General features: G+C 29.3%; 1 protein-coding gene across 1 annotated transcript in view; it reads right to left on the bottom strand.

Moving 5' to 3' along the window:
- Positions 1 to 19,483, bottom strand: part of LOC142318903 (uncharacterized) — a 479,132-nt gene that overhangs the window by 438,492 nt on the left and 21,157 nt on the right. Inside the window, exon 2 of the mRNA XM_075355553.1 lies at positions 15,477 to 15,772. Within this exon, the coding sequence (XP_075211668.1) occupies positions 15,477 to 15,609 (133 nt within the window). The 5' untranslated portion in view covers positions 15,610 to 15,772. The remainder of the gene's footprint in view (positions 1 to 15,476; positions 15,773 to 19,483) is intronic.

Raw genomic sequence — 19,483 nt, 5'->3', positions numbered from 1 at the left:
TAAATCTTGCAAAACTTTATTACTTTTTCAACATCTCAAATATTTTCTAAAAATTTTTAACAAAAATTAAACGTCTTGATAATTTAATTCAATAATTTCTGTATTCGCATTGTCATAAATATTACAAAAGTTAATAGACATTTCATTACATATAATACATTTTACATCAAATTTTTTCAATGAAAAACAAAGTTAACTCCTGCCAATTGATCAAAAGACAAAAGGGGTACTTAAGTATTAACGCCACCCCAGCTACAGCTTTATTTAAAAACAAAGTAGTCAATCGGATTTCAGTGGAAAATGAACAGTCTCTTTATTAATTTTAATAAATGATTATTTATATTTATTTATTTTATAAATATAATTTAACCCGACTTAACCGACTTGACTAATTAACACCGTAATTTTTTGAGTGATTTATATAATAAATTCAGTAATTATTGCAATTATTTATTATTTAAATAATCAAAACACTCCTGTTAATTAGTCAAGGTTAGCGAGAGAAGCGAGCGTAGGTTAAGTTTGGTTATATATTTATAAAATAAATAAATAAAACCATTTATTAAAATTAATAAAGAGACTGTTTTGAATCTATGTTAAACTCTATATCGGCCCATTTTCCACCGAAATCCGATTGACTATTTTGTTTTTAAATAAAGCTGTAGCTGCGGTGGCGTTAATACCTAAGTACCGACAAAAGGTTTTAAATCATGAAAATAATCTAAAAAGGACTGTATCTTAAAGTAAATCGTAACTAAACAAAATATATTTATAAAACTAGATAAGAAATTTACATTACATCAAAAGATGGTAACAACCTATATATTATAATAACAAATGTAATGTAATAAATTTGATCAAGAAAGATAAATAATGTAATTAAAAGAATTCATCTGAGTCTATAAAAATCGTTAAAATGAAAGATAATACTATAAAAATAAACAATTTAAAACTCATTATAGTTAACAAGTTTTAAATATCGTAGAAAGACATAAAAAAAGAAATTAAAGTTAAAGTCTTAAGCCTGTAAACGATTTTATTGCAGTTTACTGAAAAAAATTTCGTTTTCCCGATGCGCTCAATCAATAAAGAAAAACTTCTAAATTTTTAAAACTTTTCTTCTCACTTATTTTTTTAATTTGATGATTTTTGAAATCTGAAGTGTACTGTAAAAAGTGGAATATTCAACTTTAATATTTTAATATTAAACTTTTTTTTCTTAAGCCTCTTGGTTGCAGAATTAAAGTAGTTTGAATATAATCATTTTTTATCATAAAATATCGGTGATCTTTTAATTTTTTGTACTAGTGTAGTAGGTATTTAATTTTAGTTTGAAATATCAGAAAAACATAATTTTTGCCTTTTTTTTTTTTAATGTGGGCTTTTTTTCTGTGAACCTTCTACCGACCCCCGCCCGCTTGAAGGCCACCAGCGCTTAAAGGGGGCGTTATCGCCCACTTTGAGAACGAATGTGCTTAAATAAAGAGAATTATTTGAAGCTAAGCTACATTAGTCAATTTAGGAAAAAGCTAGGATAAAGAAAGAAAGCCTTTTGGCTGCATTATCCCTTGTGTAAAAAATAGAAAGAAATATAATAATCACCAGTATTATAAATGAAAGATTATGATGGAGCCTATTTCTACACGACTGTTTAAAAATGACTGTAATGTATTTAGGGTGTATATATGTATGAATGTTCCATCCATACAAAAAATGTTCCATGATACAAAAAACTTTTGTATCAAAACTTTTGTTTTGATCAATTGGCAGGAGTTAACTTTTTTTTTTGACTGAAAAAATTTGGTGTAAAATGGATTCTAAGTAATGAAACAGCTCAACGGCTGAACCTATTTAGATGTATGACTCCACGTTAGAATCCTTACGAAATAAGGAGTGTCATCGGGTATATATATCAATCCGTCGAACGAAATAAACAATGTCATTTACAAGATATGGGCAACGAGTATTTTATAGTACATGTACATTTTAACCAAGTCATATTTGCATAAAGTCTTCACGGATGTAATGGAAATGGTCCGAAATTTACGGACTCCGCACTTCTACATTACAGTATCTTGTAATGATCAGAACTAGTCGAACATATTTTTCTTCTTTTTTTTGGCAGTCGTGTTTTTTGTTTTAATTTTTAACAGCTTTAAAACTTGCTTATTTTAATTATAATATTTTGTCAGAATGGAAAATTATTAAGGCCAGTAATTCATGAATTATAATAATCAACACTGTTTTCCTACAAAAATAAATTTTTCTACACGTTGTTCAAAATTGGCAATTTTCATTATTACGTTAAATTTTTAATGAAATTGAGATATAATATAAAACGTTTATCACGAGTTTGTTTGTTACTTTATCCAACATCCAAAATCTTCTTTATTCCTTTTTTTTTACGAAATTATAAGGATATAGCTACATAGAAATCGTATCAATATCTTATCTGAAATAATTACTGGAAAGTTTGCTTCCTTCTTGATAAAAAAATCTTATGTGGACACCACACCACTTCCTTGTACGCCTATTTAATTATATATACACTTTTTTTTTTAATTAAAAATATTTATCGTAATATTTATAATATTTATCGTAATTTTTTTTTACACTCAGAGGTTAATAATTATTAATAAATTAATATATTTAAATTAAGCAAAGAAGGTTTAAAAAAAGGAGATGAAGTCTGATTCGATTGATGTGTCTTCCCCTTGTAAGATCCAAATATTTTATTAATTAAAATTTTATTTTGCTATAACTCTGGAACCAATGAAAATAAGAATATCGTTGAAAATCTCTCAATGAAGACTTATTACTGCAGTTCAGAAAAGTCTAAAATTCAAATTTCTTTTGATTTTGGACTTTTTTGGTTCAGTCAATTGCAAAAGTGCACAACTAGATGTTACAACAGTCCTAAATCAATAATTTCAACATCTTACAGCTAATCGTTTTTGAGTTATGCGAGATACGTACGTACAGATGTCACGCCGAAACTAGTCAAAAAGTATTCAGGGATGATCAAAATGGATATTTCCGTTGAAATCTGAAAACCGAAATTTTTCGCGATCACAATACTACCTTTACTTCGTACAGGGAAGTAAAAAACAATTTTTTTCATCATTCAGTTAACATGAAATTCACTTAACCAAACATAAGGAAAAAAAAGTTTTTTCTACAGTTTTACCAGGTGCGCTCCAATCCCTTTTTGTTAGTAAAGTTTTTTTAATGACTTTCTCATGCCTTATTAAAATTTCAAAACTCTACTGGCAGGAAATTCGGACCCGACGCCTTATTACTTATTGAGCGTTCCTAAATTCCTCCCTTCTTATTTTTCATTGAGCGTGCCGCGTTCCTAAATCCCTCTACCTTAATGAGGGAATCTTCCACGTCGTAGAATGAGGACAAGCTTGCCGTTTGAGTTGATTTGGGAAGAAGGCGTCGACAATGTTACTGATTGTCCTCGCGTTCTTGGGGACGGTATCGGTGAAAGCTATAGCTTGGCAGAACCATCTTATAACCTGGTCCTCAAGGAATCTCGATCTTCAGATCCGAATACTGTTAACGATTACTAAATAATATACATTAATAAAAATGAAAATAAGATATTAAGATCTTAACAAATAAATAAATATAATATGAAGATAAATATATCAGTCAACAAGGTTAAACAGAATAATAAAATATTTAACAAAAAAGTAAAAAACAATTCAGTTTCTAAATGTAAAAAAATGGTGTTTCTTCTAGAAATGTACTCCTAAAATATATTTTAGAATTGATAGCTGAGATTATAATGTTTCCAAAGAGATATTTTCATTTCATGACAAAGCTAAACATGATTTAATTTCTGAAAAGCTCAACAGGATTTCAAAAAAATTAGTATTAAATGATTTGTCTCAGTTAAATGAGTGACATTGCAGAATATTAGACAGTTTGTAGAAAACAGAATAGCAGACGGTTTGCCTGACGGTCTTGTCATCCGAACTGTCGGCTGTCTTTGGCAGAATGGGAGAGCGGGTTTTATTGTATTATCTAACCAGATGACATCATTCGATTACTAATAATAACATGACACACACATATGTACATAAAATGCAAACACAACAGATTAGACAATATACTGACTATAGTGCAATGTAATATAGTGTTCTAGACACAACAGTTGGCGAAGGGTAAACTTTCAGCTCAATCCACGAGATTGTGCTACTGATTCACTAGTGGTGAACTCATAATCACAAATCAGCTGATTTCGAAGTCAAGAGTTGTAAGATTCAAATCCTAGTAAAATCAGTTACTTTTATACGGATTTGAATACTAGATTTAGGACACAGATGTTCTTTGGTGGTTGGGTATCAATTAATCACACATCTCAGGAATGGTTGACCTGAAATTTACAAGACTACACTTAATTTACAATCGTAGATATGGAAAAAAGTACTTATCACGGAAAATAAGTTATTGTTGAAATGAGTATAGTATCGATTGTAATCAAGAACAGCTTGATTACATGAGTTACAAAACATAAGTGAAATAAATTATATTCATTTACCCTAACCAGACGCTTTATGCCTTCTTTGAATCGTTGTTTACTTCCTTATAAATTTTCTTTAATTGTTCTTCAAATAATTTAAGAAAAAAGTAACTAAAAGGGTATCTATTTTTTACTAAACTCAAATTAATATCACTTGAAACAAGTTAAGAAATGGATTTTATAAATACACCTAAATAAATGTAAATGTTTTCTTATTTTTACGTTCAATTTAGGCTTTACTGAATCAATTAACTTTCCGATATCGATAATTTATTACGTAATAATTTCTGACAATAATTATTTTTTAATAATTAAAGCTGGTATGTTTGAATATTTTATATGTTTTCTTCTTCTTCTCCTCCGGGCCGGATCCTGCAGTTAAGTATTACACAGCCCGGGGAGTGTTCTTTACTCTAACGGACCTCCACATCACGGGCCGCCGGTCGGATTTCACTTTGCTACCACCTCAAACCCCCAGAGTAGGATCCACCGGCTATGCCTGCCCTGGGTCCCCACCCCGGGAGCCGGGACTCGGTCTTTTATGTCTTTATGTTCTCTAATGGGGACACCCCGATAAACTGTGTAGTAAAATGTTTACTAGTAGACAATGATATACAAAAATAAATAAACACCTAAAAATTAAGTTTCAGATAAAGCTTATTCTAATAAAAAATAATAACAATAAGAAATCAAACCAAGAAATACATATATAATAATAAATCAGCTACCTTCAGTACACAGTGGCATGACCGAATTCGTCTGCCAGATTATTAAAAATAACATTTTTTGGTTACCTGAAACTCCCCACCAAATAATTCAAAAAGTAAAATTAATATAAGTATTTCAAAAAAAGAAAAGAGAATATAATAACTGGAATAATTTTTATAAAAACAAGATTTGTACATTATTAACAGTTATTTAAAGTTCCCTTATCAGTATACGAAGCATTCCATACAATAAAAAAGGCAATTATTATTCACTTAGTTCCTTATCATTACAATAACATAATTAGACCTAACAAAATATTATTACTAATAAAATAATTACAAACAAATGAATTATAGGATATAAAGTAACACAAGCGATATTAAATTAGTATATCCTAAACTAATCAAACATTTATTAAAAACAATATAATGAGATTTACATCCTGGACACCACATGTCTTACTTGTACGCCTATTAAATTACATATACAATTTTTTTCTAAATGAAAGTACATAAAATTTTATTTCATTAATAACGTCTGATATTTTTTCTTTTTTTTATTGTTATTATTGAATTATTAATCGTACTTTTTTTTACAATCACAGGTTAATAATTATTAATAAATCAATATATTTATATTAAAAAAAAAGTTAAAAAAAAGGAGATGAAGTCTGATTTGAACTAATGTGCCTTCTCCTTGTAAGATCCAAATATTTCGTTAATTAAAATTTTATTTTGCTATAACTCTGAAACCAATACAAATAAGTACATTTATGATTTATCATAGAATAGCTTTCAATAAGGGCTTATTACTGCATTTAATAAAAAGTCCAAATCCAATTTTTTTTGGATTTTAAGCTTTTTTAGAAACTTTTGGTCCAGTCGATTGCAATCAAAAGGGAAGGAGTTCAACTAGATGTTACAACAGTGCTAAATCCAAAATTTCAACATTCTACGGCTAATAGTTTTTGTGTTATGCGAGACATCCACGTACGAACGTAAAGAAGTCACGCCGAAACTAGTTAAAATGGATTCAGGGATGGTCAAAAGGGATATTTCTGTTGAAATCTGAAAAACGAATTTTTTCCCGATTACAATACTTCCTTTACTTCGTACAAGGAAGTAAAATATCTTGTTCCATTCATAATTTTAGTTTAAAAAATTATTCAATTAAATAACTTTTACATCACAATTCATTACCTTATTTTCCCATTAGTATTTAACTGGATAACAAATCATTTCAAAACGCTTGATTACTCAATAACGTGTAAGATTTCCGGCAGTAAGAATGTTAATTAATTATCACCTTAACAATCCACATATTTAACTTTATTACAAATAATTAATTAAACAAATTTTAATTTTATTTCTTAAAATTTGATATTTTTGAATTAATTTATCGTTTATTTTACCGCTAATTATTTACTTATACAACTTTACCTCTGTTCCCTAAGTAAAATGTAATATAGTGATTTAATCAGTTTCCAAGAGTTAAGCTTTCAATTCCGCTCGATCACAAAGTCTTTACACATTCACTCGCTCGCTTACACCAATAATGCGATATGTTACAAATATTTCACAGATTTTCTTTTTTTTCTTTCTTCTTGTTTACCCTCATCGTGACTGTACAATTAGTAAAATTGTATTTTAAGAGAATTTAAAGAGTATAATTTCATAGGCCGGTACCATTTTATTCTCATTGAAGTAACGACTTACTTCATACGCCTTGTAAAGGCGTATTGTACATAATATATTCAGTTATGAAAACGAACAAATAAGTTACTTAGTTTTTTTTAATAACAATTTCTGACTGATATAAAATTAACTTGGAAAATCACAAAAAACTTGAAAATATCAATCGGAAAACATCCATACTGAAACAGTGATAAAAGTTTTACTAATTAATGTCATATTTTGAGTTTATTGGTTTTTCACACTAGCGTAAAGTGGAAATTAGTTTTAAATAGCAATCAATAGTGGTATCTTCCTTTCTTTCTTTTTCAAAAGGTTTCTTTTAAAGACAATTTTCAGTGATGAAATAAAATTACACAGGTTATTGTGATACAAGTTAGATGACAAAGAAATACACTTTACCGTTTTTATGAAGCTAGTTATTACGCCTCAAAGTATTCAACAAATATTTATCGCGACTATTATAGTTAGCAACTTCCTTTCACACTTTAACAACTGAATTCTAAAACGTTTTAGTGCTTTTATTTTCAAGTATTATAAGATGAAATAGATTAAGAAAATGCTGAAATATAAATAAGCAACTCTCATTTTGCATCATTTAGCAATTTTCAAGCTGCATTAGTTGTGAGACTTTTTTTAACTAATAGAATAATTATATCCTATTCCTTCGCTAAAATAAATTCTTAACAACTGACCATTTAATAAACATTATCTGAAAACTGTACCATCCGGCCTACCATATGTTCTACGATTTAAAAAAAAATTGATGTGGACACCACATGACTTCCTAGTACGCCTATTAAATTACATATACAAATTTTTTTAAATAAAAACTGCATATAATTTTATTTCATTAATAACTTCTGATATTTTTTCATATATATATATATATACAAATATATATTGTTATTGTTGAATTATTTATTGTAAAACATTTTTACAATCAGAGGTTAATAATTATTAATAAATCAATAGATTGAAATTTAAAAAAAGTTACAAAAAAATAGAAGGAGATGAAGGAGATTCGAATCAATGTGCCTTCCCCTTGTAAGATACAAATATTTTACTAATTAAAATTTTATTTGGCTACAACTCTGGAACCAGTAAATATAAGTACGACTTATCATATATCATTGAAAAGCTCCCAATCAGGGCTTATTATTGTGGTTAAGAAAAAGTTCAAAATCCATTTTTTTTTTGTTTGGGGCTTTTATGGATACTTTTGGTCCAGTCGATTGCAATCAAAAGGGAAGGTACATAACTAGATGTTACAATAGTCCTAAATCCATAATTTCAATATCTTACGGAAAATAGTTTTTGAGTTATGCGACATATATATACATACGTACAGACGTCACGCCGAAACTAGGCAAAATGGATTCAGAGATAATCAAAATTGATATTTCCGTTGAAATCTGAAAACCGAAATTTTTCGCGATCACAATACTTCTTTTACTTCGCACAAGGAAGTAAACATAATTAAAAATATATGTCACTCAAAGCTTTTAGAAATACCAGAAAAATAAATATTTAGCTATAATATTTCCACTACATTATCCATTATGTATCAAGAATTTATATGAAATAAATAATTCCGCGAAACATAAGTATTTATTTTATACAAAAATTGCAATATATTTTCCATTTTAAAACAATTTTTATACATCGTAATTATGTTACTTAATTTTTATTTAAAAAAATAATTAATTGTATTTAGAAGAAATGTATGTTCTGTACATTGTATTCAGTTAAATATATATTTCAAAATTTAAATTCTCAAAATTTTATAAAATTTCAATTTGGTTAAATAATATATAATTATAGATCTGACAAAAAGGAAGGAGATTTCAAATAGATTTACCAAAAGATGACATCAGAATAACGACTTCAATGTTTAATGTCTAAATTAGAGCATAAAAAATTGAATTAACTTATGTATATATATACACACACACACACACACACACACAATTCATATCAACAATCAACAATTATATCAACATGTAATGAGTCTACAAATTAAACTCACCCACCTGTTTGGTCTAGTGGTGACTCGTCTTCGCAAATCAACTGATTTCGAAGTCGAGGATCAAATCCTAGTAAAGGCAGTTGGTTTTATATGGATTTGAATACTAGATTGTGGATACCCATTTTCATTGATGGTTGGCATTCAATTAACCACACTTCTTAGGAATGGTCGACCTGAGACTGTACAAGACTACAGTCCATTTACATTCATACATATCATCCTCATTCATCCTTTTAAGTAATGCCTTACGAGGTTCCAGAGATTAAGCAGAAAAAAGAAAGAGTGGTTAAACTCGTCATGCAAAATCAGCTGATTTTTAAATTCTACAGTTCTAAGGTTCGAGTCCTTCTAAAGGCAGTTGCTTTTATAGAACTGAATACTAGAGTGTGGATACCAATGTTCTTTGACGGTTGGATTTCAATTAAGTACGTATAAGTCTCAAGAGTGGTAAACCTGAGTCTATTTTAGGCTACAAGTTTACCACTACATTTACACTTAAATTTCACTACATCTGCAGCTACGTCAGGCCAAGCAAACAGGTAACAATAATTGCATTTGTCTAGATACACACACCCATACTTGAGAGAAGCTGGAAAACTGGTTTGATAATTACAAAAAATACATATATTTTAAGAGTTTTAAATTTAAATAATCTTGAAGTTCAATAAAAAATCTACTTTAAATCAAACGGTTTATATGACACAGAAATCTTCGGCAAAAAATCGTAAGACGAAGAAGTATAGGACATGGAAATAGAATCCTAATTTTAAAATATTCAACCTAATCGACTTACCCAGTATTCGGACGGCTGGGATCACGAAATACATGTTTGAAGAATCATAATATTGCATTTTTTTAAATAAAATTTATGATAAGAAAGAACTGGTTAATCTGTTCGTGGGATTAAACATAGTTGCATCTATTATCAAATAGAATTTTGATACGGATCTAGGACTAGATAGGATCACTTGATACAAACATTCAGCATATGGATCTAGAAACGTACACGTTTTACTTTGTTATTATTAGGCTACAGACATTTTTAAAAAAATTATACTATTTTAATTCCTTTATTGTTGGATAATTCGCTTAATCAATTATTAGATATATTCCGTAAACCTTTTAAAAATCATACAATTCGATAACGGGCTCAGCCAATCTGACAAGTAACTTCGGACTCTTCTCTTTATTGTTGACTAGAATATTGGATTTATTTATATATTTTAATCGTAATATAAGGCTGGAATCTACAATGCATATAATTAAGGCAAGTTCAGCCAATTTTCAATGAATTATTTTTAAAAAAATATCACATAATTAAAGGACTTTTCATACGGGTTATAATTTAAAAATTGTACATCCTGAATATATACTTAAAGAAGGTACATTGATGCAGTATTATGTTTTTAAGACAAAAAAAATTGTTTGAAAAGAAAAAAGATTACGTAAGCCAATCAAAAATAATTGCTCGAATGGATTTATTAGCTCTAATACGCACAAGAGGAGACCTAACAGATTCTCCCTACAGTACCTAGGAGAGGGTTTAAATCATTCGAAGCTACTTTTTCCGTTTTATTTTTAATTGAGGATTTTCTTGAAACTTTTATTTTTAGTGACAATAAGACTAATTACAGGTAGTCAGTACAACCAATCTACATCTCTGAGTCAAACTTACAGCTATTTTATGAAAAGAATAGCAAAAAATGTAATATAATATAACGTAATAAACAGATGTAATTTAACAAAAATAATTAAAAAAACCCGTAAATAAAAAATTTAAATAATTTAAAGAAACCCGTAAATAACACTTTATATATATATATTTATACACTTTTATATATATATATATATAATATGAAGAGTATTATAATTTTTTCAGATTTGAATTATGGGGAACATATAAATGAAAGAGTAATTAAATTAGATAAATCCTAAAATAGACACATAATTAAAGTGTATCAACTTCTAGACTGTTAAAAAAAAGTGAATAGAAAGAAACAAACGAAAATAACAGTATACGACGTATTTATACGTCACATATGTAAAACTACGCGACTTTGAGATATGGAGTTCAACTTTGAGAAAAATAAGCACCCATACGTATTTATACGTCCCGTACGTAAAGCTAAGCAATTTGAGATATGGAATTCAACTTTGAGAAAAACAAGCAATTCTAATGCACACTTTTGATAATGGTTTTAGTACATATTACAACAAAAATCAGATTACTCAATTATCTCATCTTACGGGCACCAATTACAGAAATATTTTATTAAAAAGTTACCCACTTTCTGTTTTACCAAAAAAAAAATTAACTTAAAAATTAACTTTTTGTATTATAATAGTTATTACATTACAAAAATCACTGATTAGAAATGTTATTTATTTTCATTTTTCTATACTACTCAAAATAATTTCTTTCCATTTATTATTTAATACCTTTTTTCCTATTATTTGATGAAATTCAGAAATGATTAGGTGCAAGTATGTAAAAGATGAAGCAACGGGAAAGAACTTTTGATCACATGAAAAATATTTTAAATTGCTTACTGAAATTAAAAATTGATAAAAGCATGTTTATAGGGATTTAATGATACTTAACAAAAAGTGTTCTCTTCTTTTAATAAGTAAAACACAGAATTCTAAGTGCAATTTGACAAGTAAATGTCACAATATACATCAAATGTAAATTTCTGTAAAAAGTAATATGGTCACTGTACAATAATAGCATACAACTATCACAATATAACTGTATGGTAATAATGTTAAAAACATGTGATGTGGACATCACATGACTTCCTCGTACGCCTATTAAATTAAATACACACTTTTTTAAGATGAAACGTACATAAAATTTTATTTTATTAATCATTTCTGATATTTTTTATTTTTTTTAATTGTTATTACTGAATTATTTATTGTATTTTTTTACAATCAGAGGTTAATAACTATTAATAAATCAATATATCTAAATAAAAAAAAAGTTAAAAAAAGGATATGAAGTCTGATGTGCCTTCCCCTTGTAAGATCCAAATATTTTATTAATTAAAATATTATTGGGCTATTGAACCCTGGAACCAATGAAAACAAGTACCACTTATGATACATCGTTGAAAAGCTCTCGATGAAGTTATTATTGCAGTTAAGAAAAAGTCCAAAATCCAAAGTTTTTGGATTTTGGGCTTTTTTGAATACTTTTGGTTCAGTCGATTACAATGAAAATGGAAGGTGCAAAACTAGATGTTATAACAGTTCTAGATCCAAAATTTCAACATCCTGCAGTTAATCGTTTTTGAGTTATGCGAGATAATATGTACGTACAAATGTCACGCCGAAAGTAATCCAAATGGATTCAGGGGTGGTCAAAATGGATATTTCCATTGAAATCTGACATTTTTCACGATCACAATTCTTCGTTTACTTCAAACAAAGAAGTAAAAACAGGAAAAAATATTTTCTGTTTCACGCAGTAAACCGAAATTTGGTTTACACGAAGCAGTCATAAGTTTATGTTAGAAAATAGTTAGTTCTTACAGAAGTTTTTTACATGTAGAGAAATAGATTGTGAAAATCATGTATAAGTTGGATTCAGGTAGAATATCACTACATAATATTTTTAGAAAATTACAAAAAAAAAAATAAGGATATAAAAATGAATAAATGAGAGGACCTAGGACCTATAAATCAAAGAACAAAGGAAAACATTAACATTCTTTCAGCGCTAAGGCTTTACCTAGAGGATGCACTGTTTTAAGTGAAAAAGTTTTAAAACCTTAATTCTGTTTCCGGAAGATGTACGTTTTTTTTTTAATTTGTGCCTCCTCTTTTCTGTTACTCTTCAAGATATCATTACTAAATTATTATGTCATGTTTTTCACTTTGGATCTAAATTGTACCGAATAATTATTTGAATATTTTTAACACCTGAGAAAAAATTATAAAAATTTATATTAGAAAATACAATTTAAGTTGGAAAAATTAGTAAACCGATTTAAAACGTTAATTTTCTAAAAAAAAGTTGACAAAATATATTAAAAAAAAATCCAAATCTTTTTTTATAATATATAGAATTAAAATTTCTGAACTAGTTTCTAAGAAAAAGAATACGTAAAATAGTGCCAGTTATACTACGTTAAAAAGTATTGTTATACTAATTATGGATTTTTTACTAATCCCATAAAAACATTCCTAATAAAAAATTTTTACATTTTCAGATCACATAAAATTAAAATTATAAACACATCGAAATTTTTAGGATCGTCAAGTGCAATACGATGTTTCTTTAATTAGCTACACGTAATATAAATAATTAAGCTAAAGTAGTTGAGTTAATAAAGAATAATAAAGTAGTTCAAAAAATAAAGTAAAATAAAGTAGTTCAAAAATAATAAAGTAGTTGCAAGTATAATAAAATCGTTTTAGTTTTGGTACGATAATCGTTCTTGTCATTAGTTTATTTGCACTTAAGCGTGTATTTAAGTTTTCTTTTCAATTTAGTAGATGACGACTGTTGGCTATGAATCTTATTTAAATTATAATAATAGTAATATCACTATAGGGCAAGGACCTAAAATGCACTTAATCTGGTTTTATGTATTTTTATCTTATGATTTTATTATAAAATTATGTTTTTATCCGAAATGCTTTATGTATTATAACATTTAATATCATAATTAATGTCACGTTATTATAACATAATCTATTGTAACATTCAAACTCAATAGTAAATACCATTTTATGAATACGAAAATTAAATTTATATATATCTTAGACAATTTAAAATGAATAGAAGTCTACAGGTTTATTGTTTTATAAACGACAGCACTGATATCTAACAAATTCATTTTAAAGAATACGATACTACAGGGTATTCAACTTAAAAAGGCCCCATCACTTAGTAGTAGTTTATACTAAGAGTATATTTTTTATTATGAATATAATTCATTTATTGGTGTGAAATAGGGAAAATAATGTGGAAAAATGTTGGACTGGAGTTGGCAATGAGGAGGACTGTTTATTCCCTCCACATTTGAGTATTGCCAGTCTGTCTACTGGCTTTTGAGCAAGGTTGCGTAATCGTGTGTTGTTTGTTAAAATGCCGTTAACTGTTGAAGAACAATATATTCGTGACGGAAACTGATTTAGAGACGAAATTTCATACTGTGTGACGACGAAAGTTCAAGCAGAAATTTCAAAAGGAAGCACCAGTGAAAATTGTTATTCAGAAGTTAGTTACAATGAAACATGTTCGGAATTAGACCCGAAACGTGCTCAACACAAGTCAGTTTTGACGATACAGGTCGTACAGAACATTAAAGCGGCAGTTACAAAAGTTCTCTCATAAATATTTGCGAGACTAAGCGGAAAAAGAACATTTTACTAGGTTCAGTTCACACTACAGTGAGGAGATTGCTGAAATATCCGTGTCGAATGCAGAATATTCATTAGCTACCTAATCCTGATTATGCTAAAAAGGTTTACTACTATCAACGGTTCAAAAAATTCATCAGAGCCAACATTGCCATTTTTAGATCAAGTATTTTTCAAAGATGAAGCGTGGTTTTACCTTGGTAGATATGTTAATAGTCAGAACAACCGAACCTGGGGTATTAAACAAATATTTTCGTTGACTCTCCACAGCACTCACAAAAAATAGGCGTATGGTGTTCGGTTTCAAGGCAACGATTAATAGATCCCTTTTTTTTAAAAAAGAGTGTGTATGCTGCCGTCTATCCAGAAATTATCCAACAGTCGTAGGCTTAACTGCAAGATGATGGACATCACTGCTGGTTGCAACAGGAGAGTACCACTCGCCATTCATTCAGCTCCTTCAACTATGAAGATGCTACAGGATTTTTTCGGTTGAAGAATCATTTCTAAAGGATTATGGCCATCAAGATTCTCTGTTCTGACTAGTCCAGATCTCCTCTTTCTGTGGGGTTACTTAAAATAAACTGTTTATAGGAGCAATCCACACATTCTGCAACAATTGAAGACGAATATTACAGGAAATAAACAGGATACAGCTAACAAAAGTAGCCAGGAACATGTTCAAACGTGTTGACGAGTGCATAGAAGTGGATAGACATCATTTTCAACACCTATAAATTATTATGTAAGTTTTTGCCAATGAACTATTATTTATAGACTGAAATAAGTGATGGAGCCTCCTTTAAGTTGAACTCTATGTATATATCAATATTAGAAGCAAAATAAAATGATGTACCCATTCAACTTTAAAAAAAGTTCTAAATTAGAAGACAATACAACACAAAAAGGCTGTAAGAATTAATGCTAATTGATATCTCTTCCTCCGCAAGGTTACATAACAAGTAAGAAATTATGAAATAACACATTTATTGTTTAAAAACTAAAGTATATTCACAACAGTTTGATAATTATGCTCTTATTTATTTATAAAAGTATACTATAATCAGAAATAACCAATAAAAACAACAAATAAGTACAATGATGTTAATATAAATAAGTGAAAATATAGATAAAATTATAAACTCACCGTTTGGATTTTCGTAGTATCCCCATAATGGAAGGATGACCGCTGTTAGAGCTAGACCAAAGCAAACCAATCCTAGGCACGAAACAAGAGTCGAATAGAGAGCTTTACTCTTCAGCCTTCCTGCTTCTGCCATTTCGGCCAACACCTCATGATTCACCTATTATTATTATTTAATCACATATTCTTCTTATCATTCCTAATACTTTAATCCTTTGAAATCTTTTAGTGGATAACCTTAGTAGGATGTTTCCTAAGGAAAGCTTTCTCTTTATTATAATAAACACATCAGGCACCACCTAAAAAAAAAAAAAAAAAAAAAAAAAACTAATAAAGAAAATTATGTAAGTTTTATTTTTTATTTATAATTTATATTTATTATTTCACATCTAGCAATTTAACTTACATAAATTACGTATAATATTGTACTTTTTTTTTATATATCAGAAAGAATAAAAATTATATATATTTGTATTATATATTTTGAATATATATTTGTAATTGTATATATTTTTAAAAAAGTTTCTACTTTATAAATTGTTAAAATCTCATTAAAAAAGCAAGACATTAATGTCGCATTAATCATGTTAAAATGAATAAAGTAAATCAGTTTTAGAGAATACAATCTAGAAAGGCTGTGTGATTTAGTCAATCATAAAATTGTTTATAAAAGATTAATAGAGTTGATATAGGAAAATAATAGATTGTCCATGTTTAATTTATAATTTTCACAATTAACAATAAATCACTTCCATAAGCAGATAATATTTTTACGCATTAATCTTAATATTCCCGTGATGCAAATTAAAAAAATTAATTTAATCTGATTCAAATATACTTTAATAGACCCTACCTATCTATTAAGATTTTAAAAACAAAACCTTTTTCTTACAACAATAACGTAATCGTCTAATTTAATAAGTGTATATGATAATTTTCATGACAACCATATTTCACCAGTTTATATAAAATTTTTGAAATTAAATTGTAGCCACAAATGATACAGAAATCAAATAAATTTGAATCTTGGAACAAAAGTTACTACATCTAAAAATCGGTTTTTTTATTTTAAATTAAACATCTAGAAATGTTTAAATTAGGATCTAATTTAAACATTTCTAAATATTGGGACAACTTTTAAAAAATGTTTAAAATATTTCTATTTGTCAATAATTAAAGGTTATTAGCGACTCATCAACATCTGTGTGAATGTACCGATAAACGTGTAGTCTTGAACAGATTCGGGCCTACCATTCCTGAGATGTCTGGTTTAATTGAAACCCAATCACCAAATAACACCGGCACTCACTATCTAGTATTCAAATCCGAATAAAACCAACTACCTTTATTAGGATTTGTACCTTAGGACTCTCAACTTTAAAATCAGATGTTTTACGATGACGAGTTTTACCCTTAGACCAACCCGGTAGGTATTATTTATTATTAAAAGAAACAATCAAGAAAATTAAATGATTTATTAATTGATTTTATCATTATTTTGATAACTGTTTAGAATAATGTACATCCTTCACAAGGTTTTTCACGTTTACATTTTTTTACATTTATTTCCATACCTCATAGCACTTTAAACGCTATTAAAAGCTTGTATTTTTGGTTACATGGTGAAAAAAGATTTCACCGATTCGTCTCGGAGCTTTGCAGAGAAAAATGCAATATGAGGGAATAACCAAAGAAGATGTAATGGCACTATTATCTCAAGAAAGGCAGGTTGGAGCCAACTCATATCCAGGTTGGAGCAGTGACTTCGGAGAGGACATGGGGACATTGGATGTCATGTCACACAGTTCCTCTCCGGTCACGGCGAATTTGGGGAATATTTCTACCTGTTTTGTAGAAGGACGTACCAGAATTGCATATATTGCAGGCTGCAGGACACAACCTACCACACCTTTTTTGAATGTTTTCGTTGGGATGGGGCCAAGTTAAACTGAAATCTGGAATGGATGACACCTGAAAATGCTGTCCCGTACACGTTGAAGGGTTTAAAGGAATGACTAAACATGGAGAAGTTGATTGCAGGTATCCTAAAGAAAAGGATTACAGAGAATGGGGGGCAAACTGAAGTCCAGGTGAAAGTCATGGGGGGAACGACAGCCCCCTGCTTGCACGGGTGGGCAGAAGCGAGGAGGCATGGGGACTCCCAACCATCCGGGTCAAAAAAAAAATGGAGAAAAGACTGTGTCCCGGCGGATAAGGCGGGTCCTGGGAACGGCATAGCCGGGCCCGGTTACCCACGCCTCTGAAGTAAGAGGTAGGCAAATTAAAATAAGAAGATCCAGAACCGGCGGACCGACCTGCCATGCCGGACCTACTGCCAGCAGGCGGAGAAGCGCGTTAGAGTTGCAAGAACATGCCCCTAGACTAAGTCATGCTTGACTGCAGATCTGGACCAGGGGTGTAGAGGGAAAGAACTAACAAAATAAAAATAAAAAATACACATCTAGTATAAAAGTGATTGCCTTTTATACAGATTTAAATACTACATCGTGGATACCAGTGTTCTTTGATGGTTGGGTTTCAATTAACCACAAGTCTCAGGAATGGTCGACCTGAGAATGTACATTTCATTTAAATTCATGCATATCATTCTCATTCATTCTCTGAAGCGTGGTACCTTACGGTGGTTCCGGAGGCTAAACAGAAAAAGAGAAAGGTATACATATGGATTTTCGTGTGATATGGAAACGTTATTTGAGCGAAAATGCTGAACATTAAATTTAAAGAGACGTATTGATTTCTAGGCTGACATCATAATTGCCATACGACAACCAAGAATTGCTATACTAAATACTTCTGAAGGCGGTATGGTCCTACTGTATCCAACTAAAGATAATGAAGTGTTGCAACATTGAAATTATACAGAATACATAGAGGATACAGAATAAATGAATCAGGAGCATAACGGAGGCACCATGGCTTGTGAGAACAACGAAATCCGTGACTATCTTAGATTACCAAGGAGTTTTAACGATTATGAAATACCAATTAAAACTAAACAACCTTGCAAACCATTTGGCTGTGAACCTACTGGTCAATAACGAGGATATTAGACGGGTAAAACGACTCCAAGTGTTAGACCTGGGAAATACTGCGTGATATTTACAGTGGAACTTCTACCCTTAAGTGTGCTTCTAATCACTATTTTATTTAAAAGTTCGTTGATTATGTTTGGTTTTGTGATTTCATTGTTCTATTTCTTTTTATTATTTTTTGTTATGTTATTCATAGTTCTGTTTGCAATTTAATCACTGTATGATGCTTTTCATATAAGCAATATATACGACTAGTTATGTGTTTCTATTTACGGAAACTTCTCTTCATGTCATTGTTTTGTGATCCAATTTATTTAAGATTGCTATACATGTGGAACTGATTGTAATAAACTTTGAGGGAAAAAATCAACTAAACTAAAACAGTACAAAAGTTTAAGAATATTTATGTAGTGTAACAAAGATAGATGTGGCCTTTCGGAATTTCTCCCCCCAAAATTTATCTATTTTTTTTAATTTTTTTTTTAACGATGTATGACGATTCGTACATATATCATCACCTAAAAACATAACCTGCGCTCGCTTCGCTCGCTAACCTCGTCTAATTAACGTTATATATACAGATTATATGCAACAATGACCCAATCATTAATGATGGCCAGTAGAGTTTGCTGAATTCTTACTTATGTGAATTTATATGGCGTCACCAACGTAAGGATGAGGAAGATTTGTTCAATTTGATACTTCAATATATTAGTGAGTTTCATCCTGTAGTATAATTATCGCTTAATAAAATACTTATTGTGTTGTGTTTATAAAAGTAATTGTAATTATTATTTATAATAAAAAATATATGAATTTTTAATTATACTCTCGTTTCTCAAAAATAATTTTATCTAATCATTAAAATACGTGCAATGTTAATCAATTATGATGCTACACAATATTACAAGTACACGTAGATAAAAAACGTTTTAGCGGGGGAAATATCGAAAGAGT

Source organism: Lycorma delicatula, chromosome 2 (assembly GCF_047948215.1).
Source record: "Lycorma delicatula isolate Av1 chromosome 2, ASM4794821v1, whole genome shotgun sequence".
NCBI classification, from domain to species: Eukaryota; Metazoa; Arthropoda; class Insecta; order Hemiptera; family Fulgoridae; genus Lycorma; species Lycorma delicatula.
This window is presented reverse-complemented; position numbering and strand designations above follow the sequence as displayed.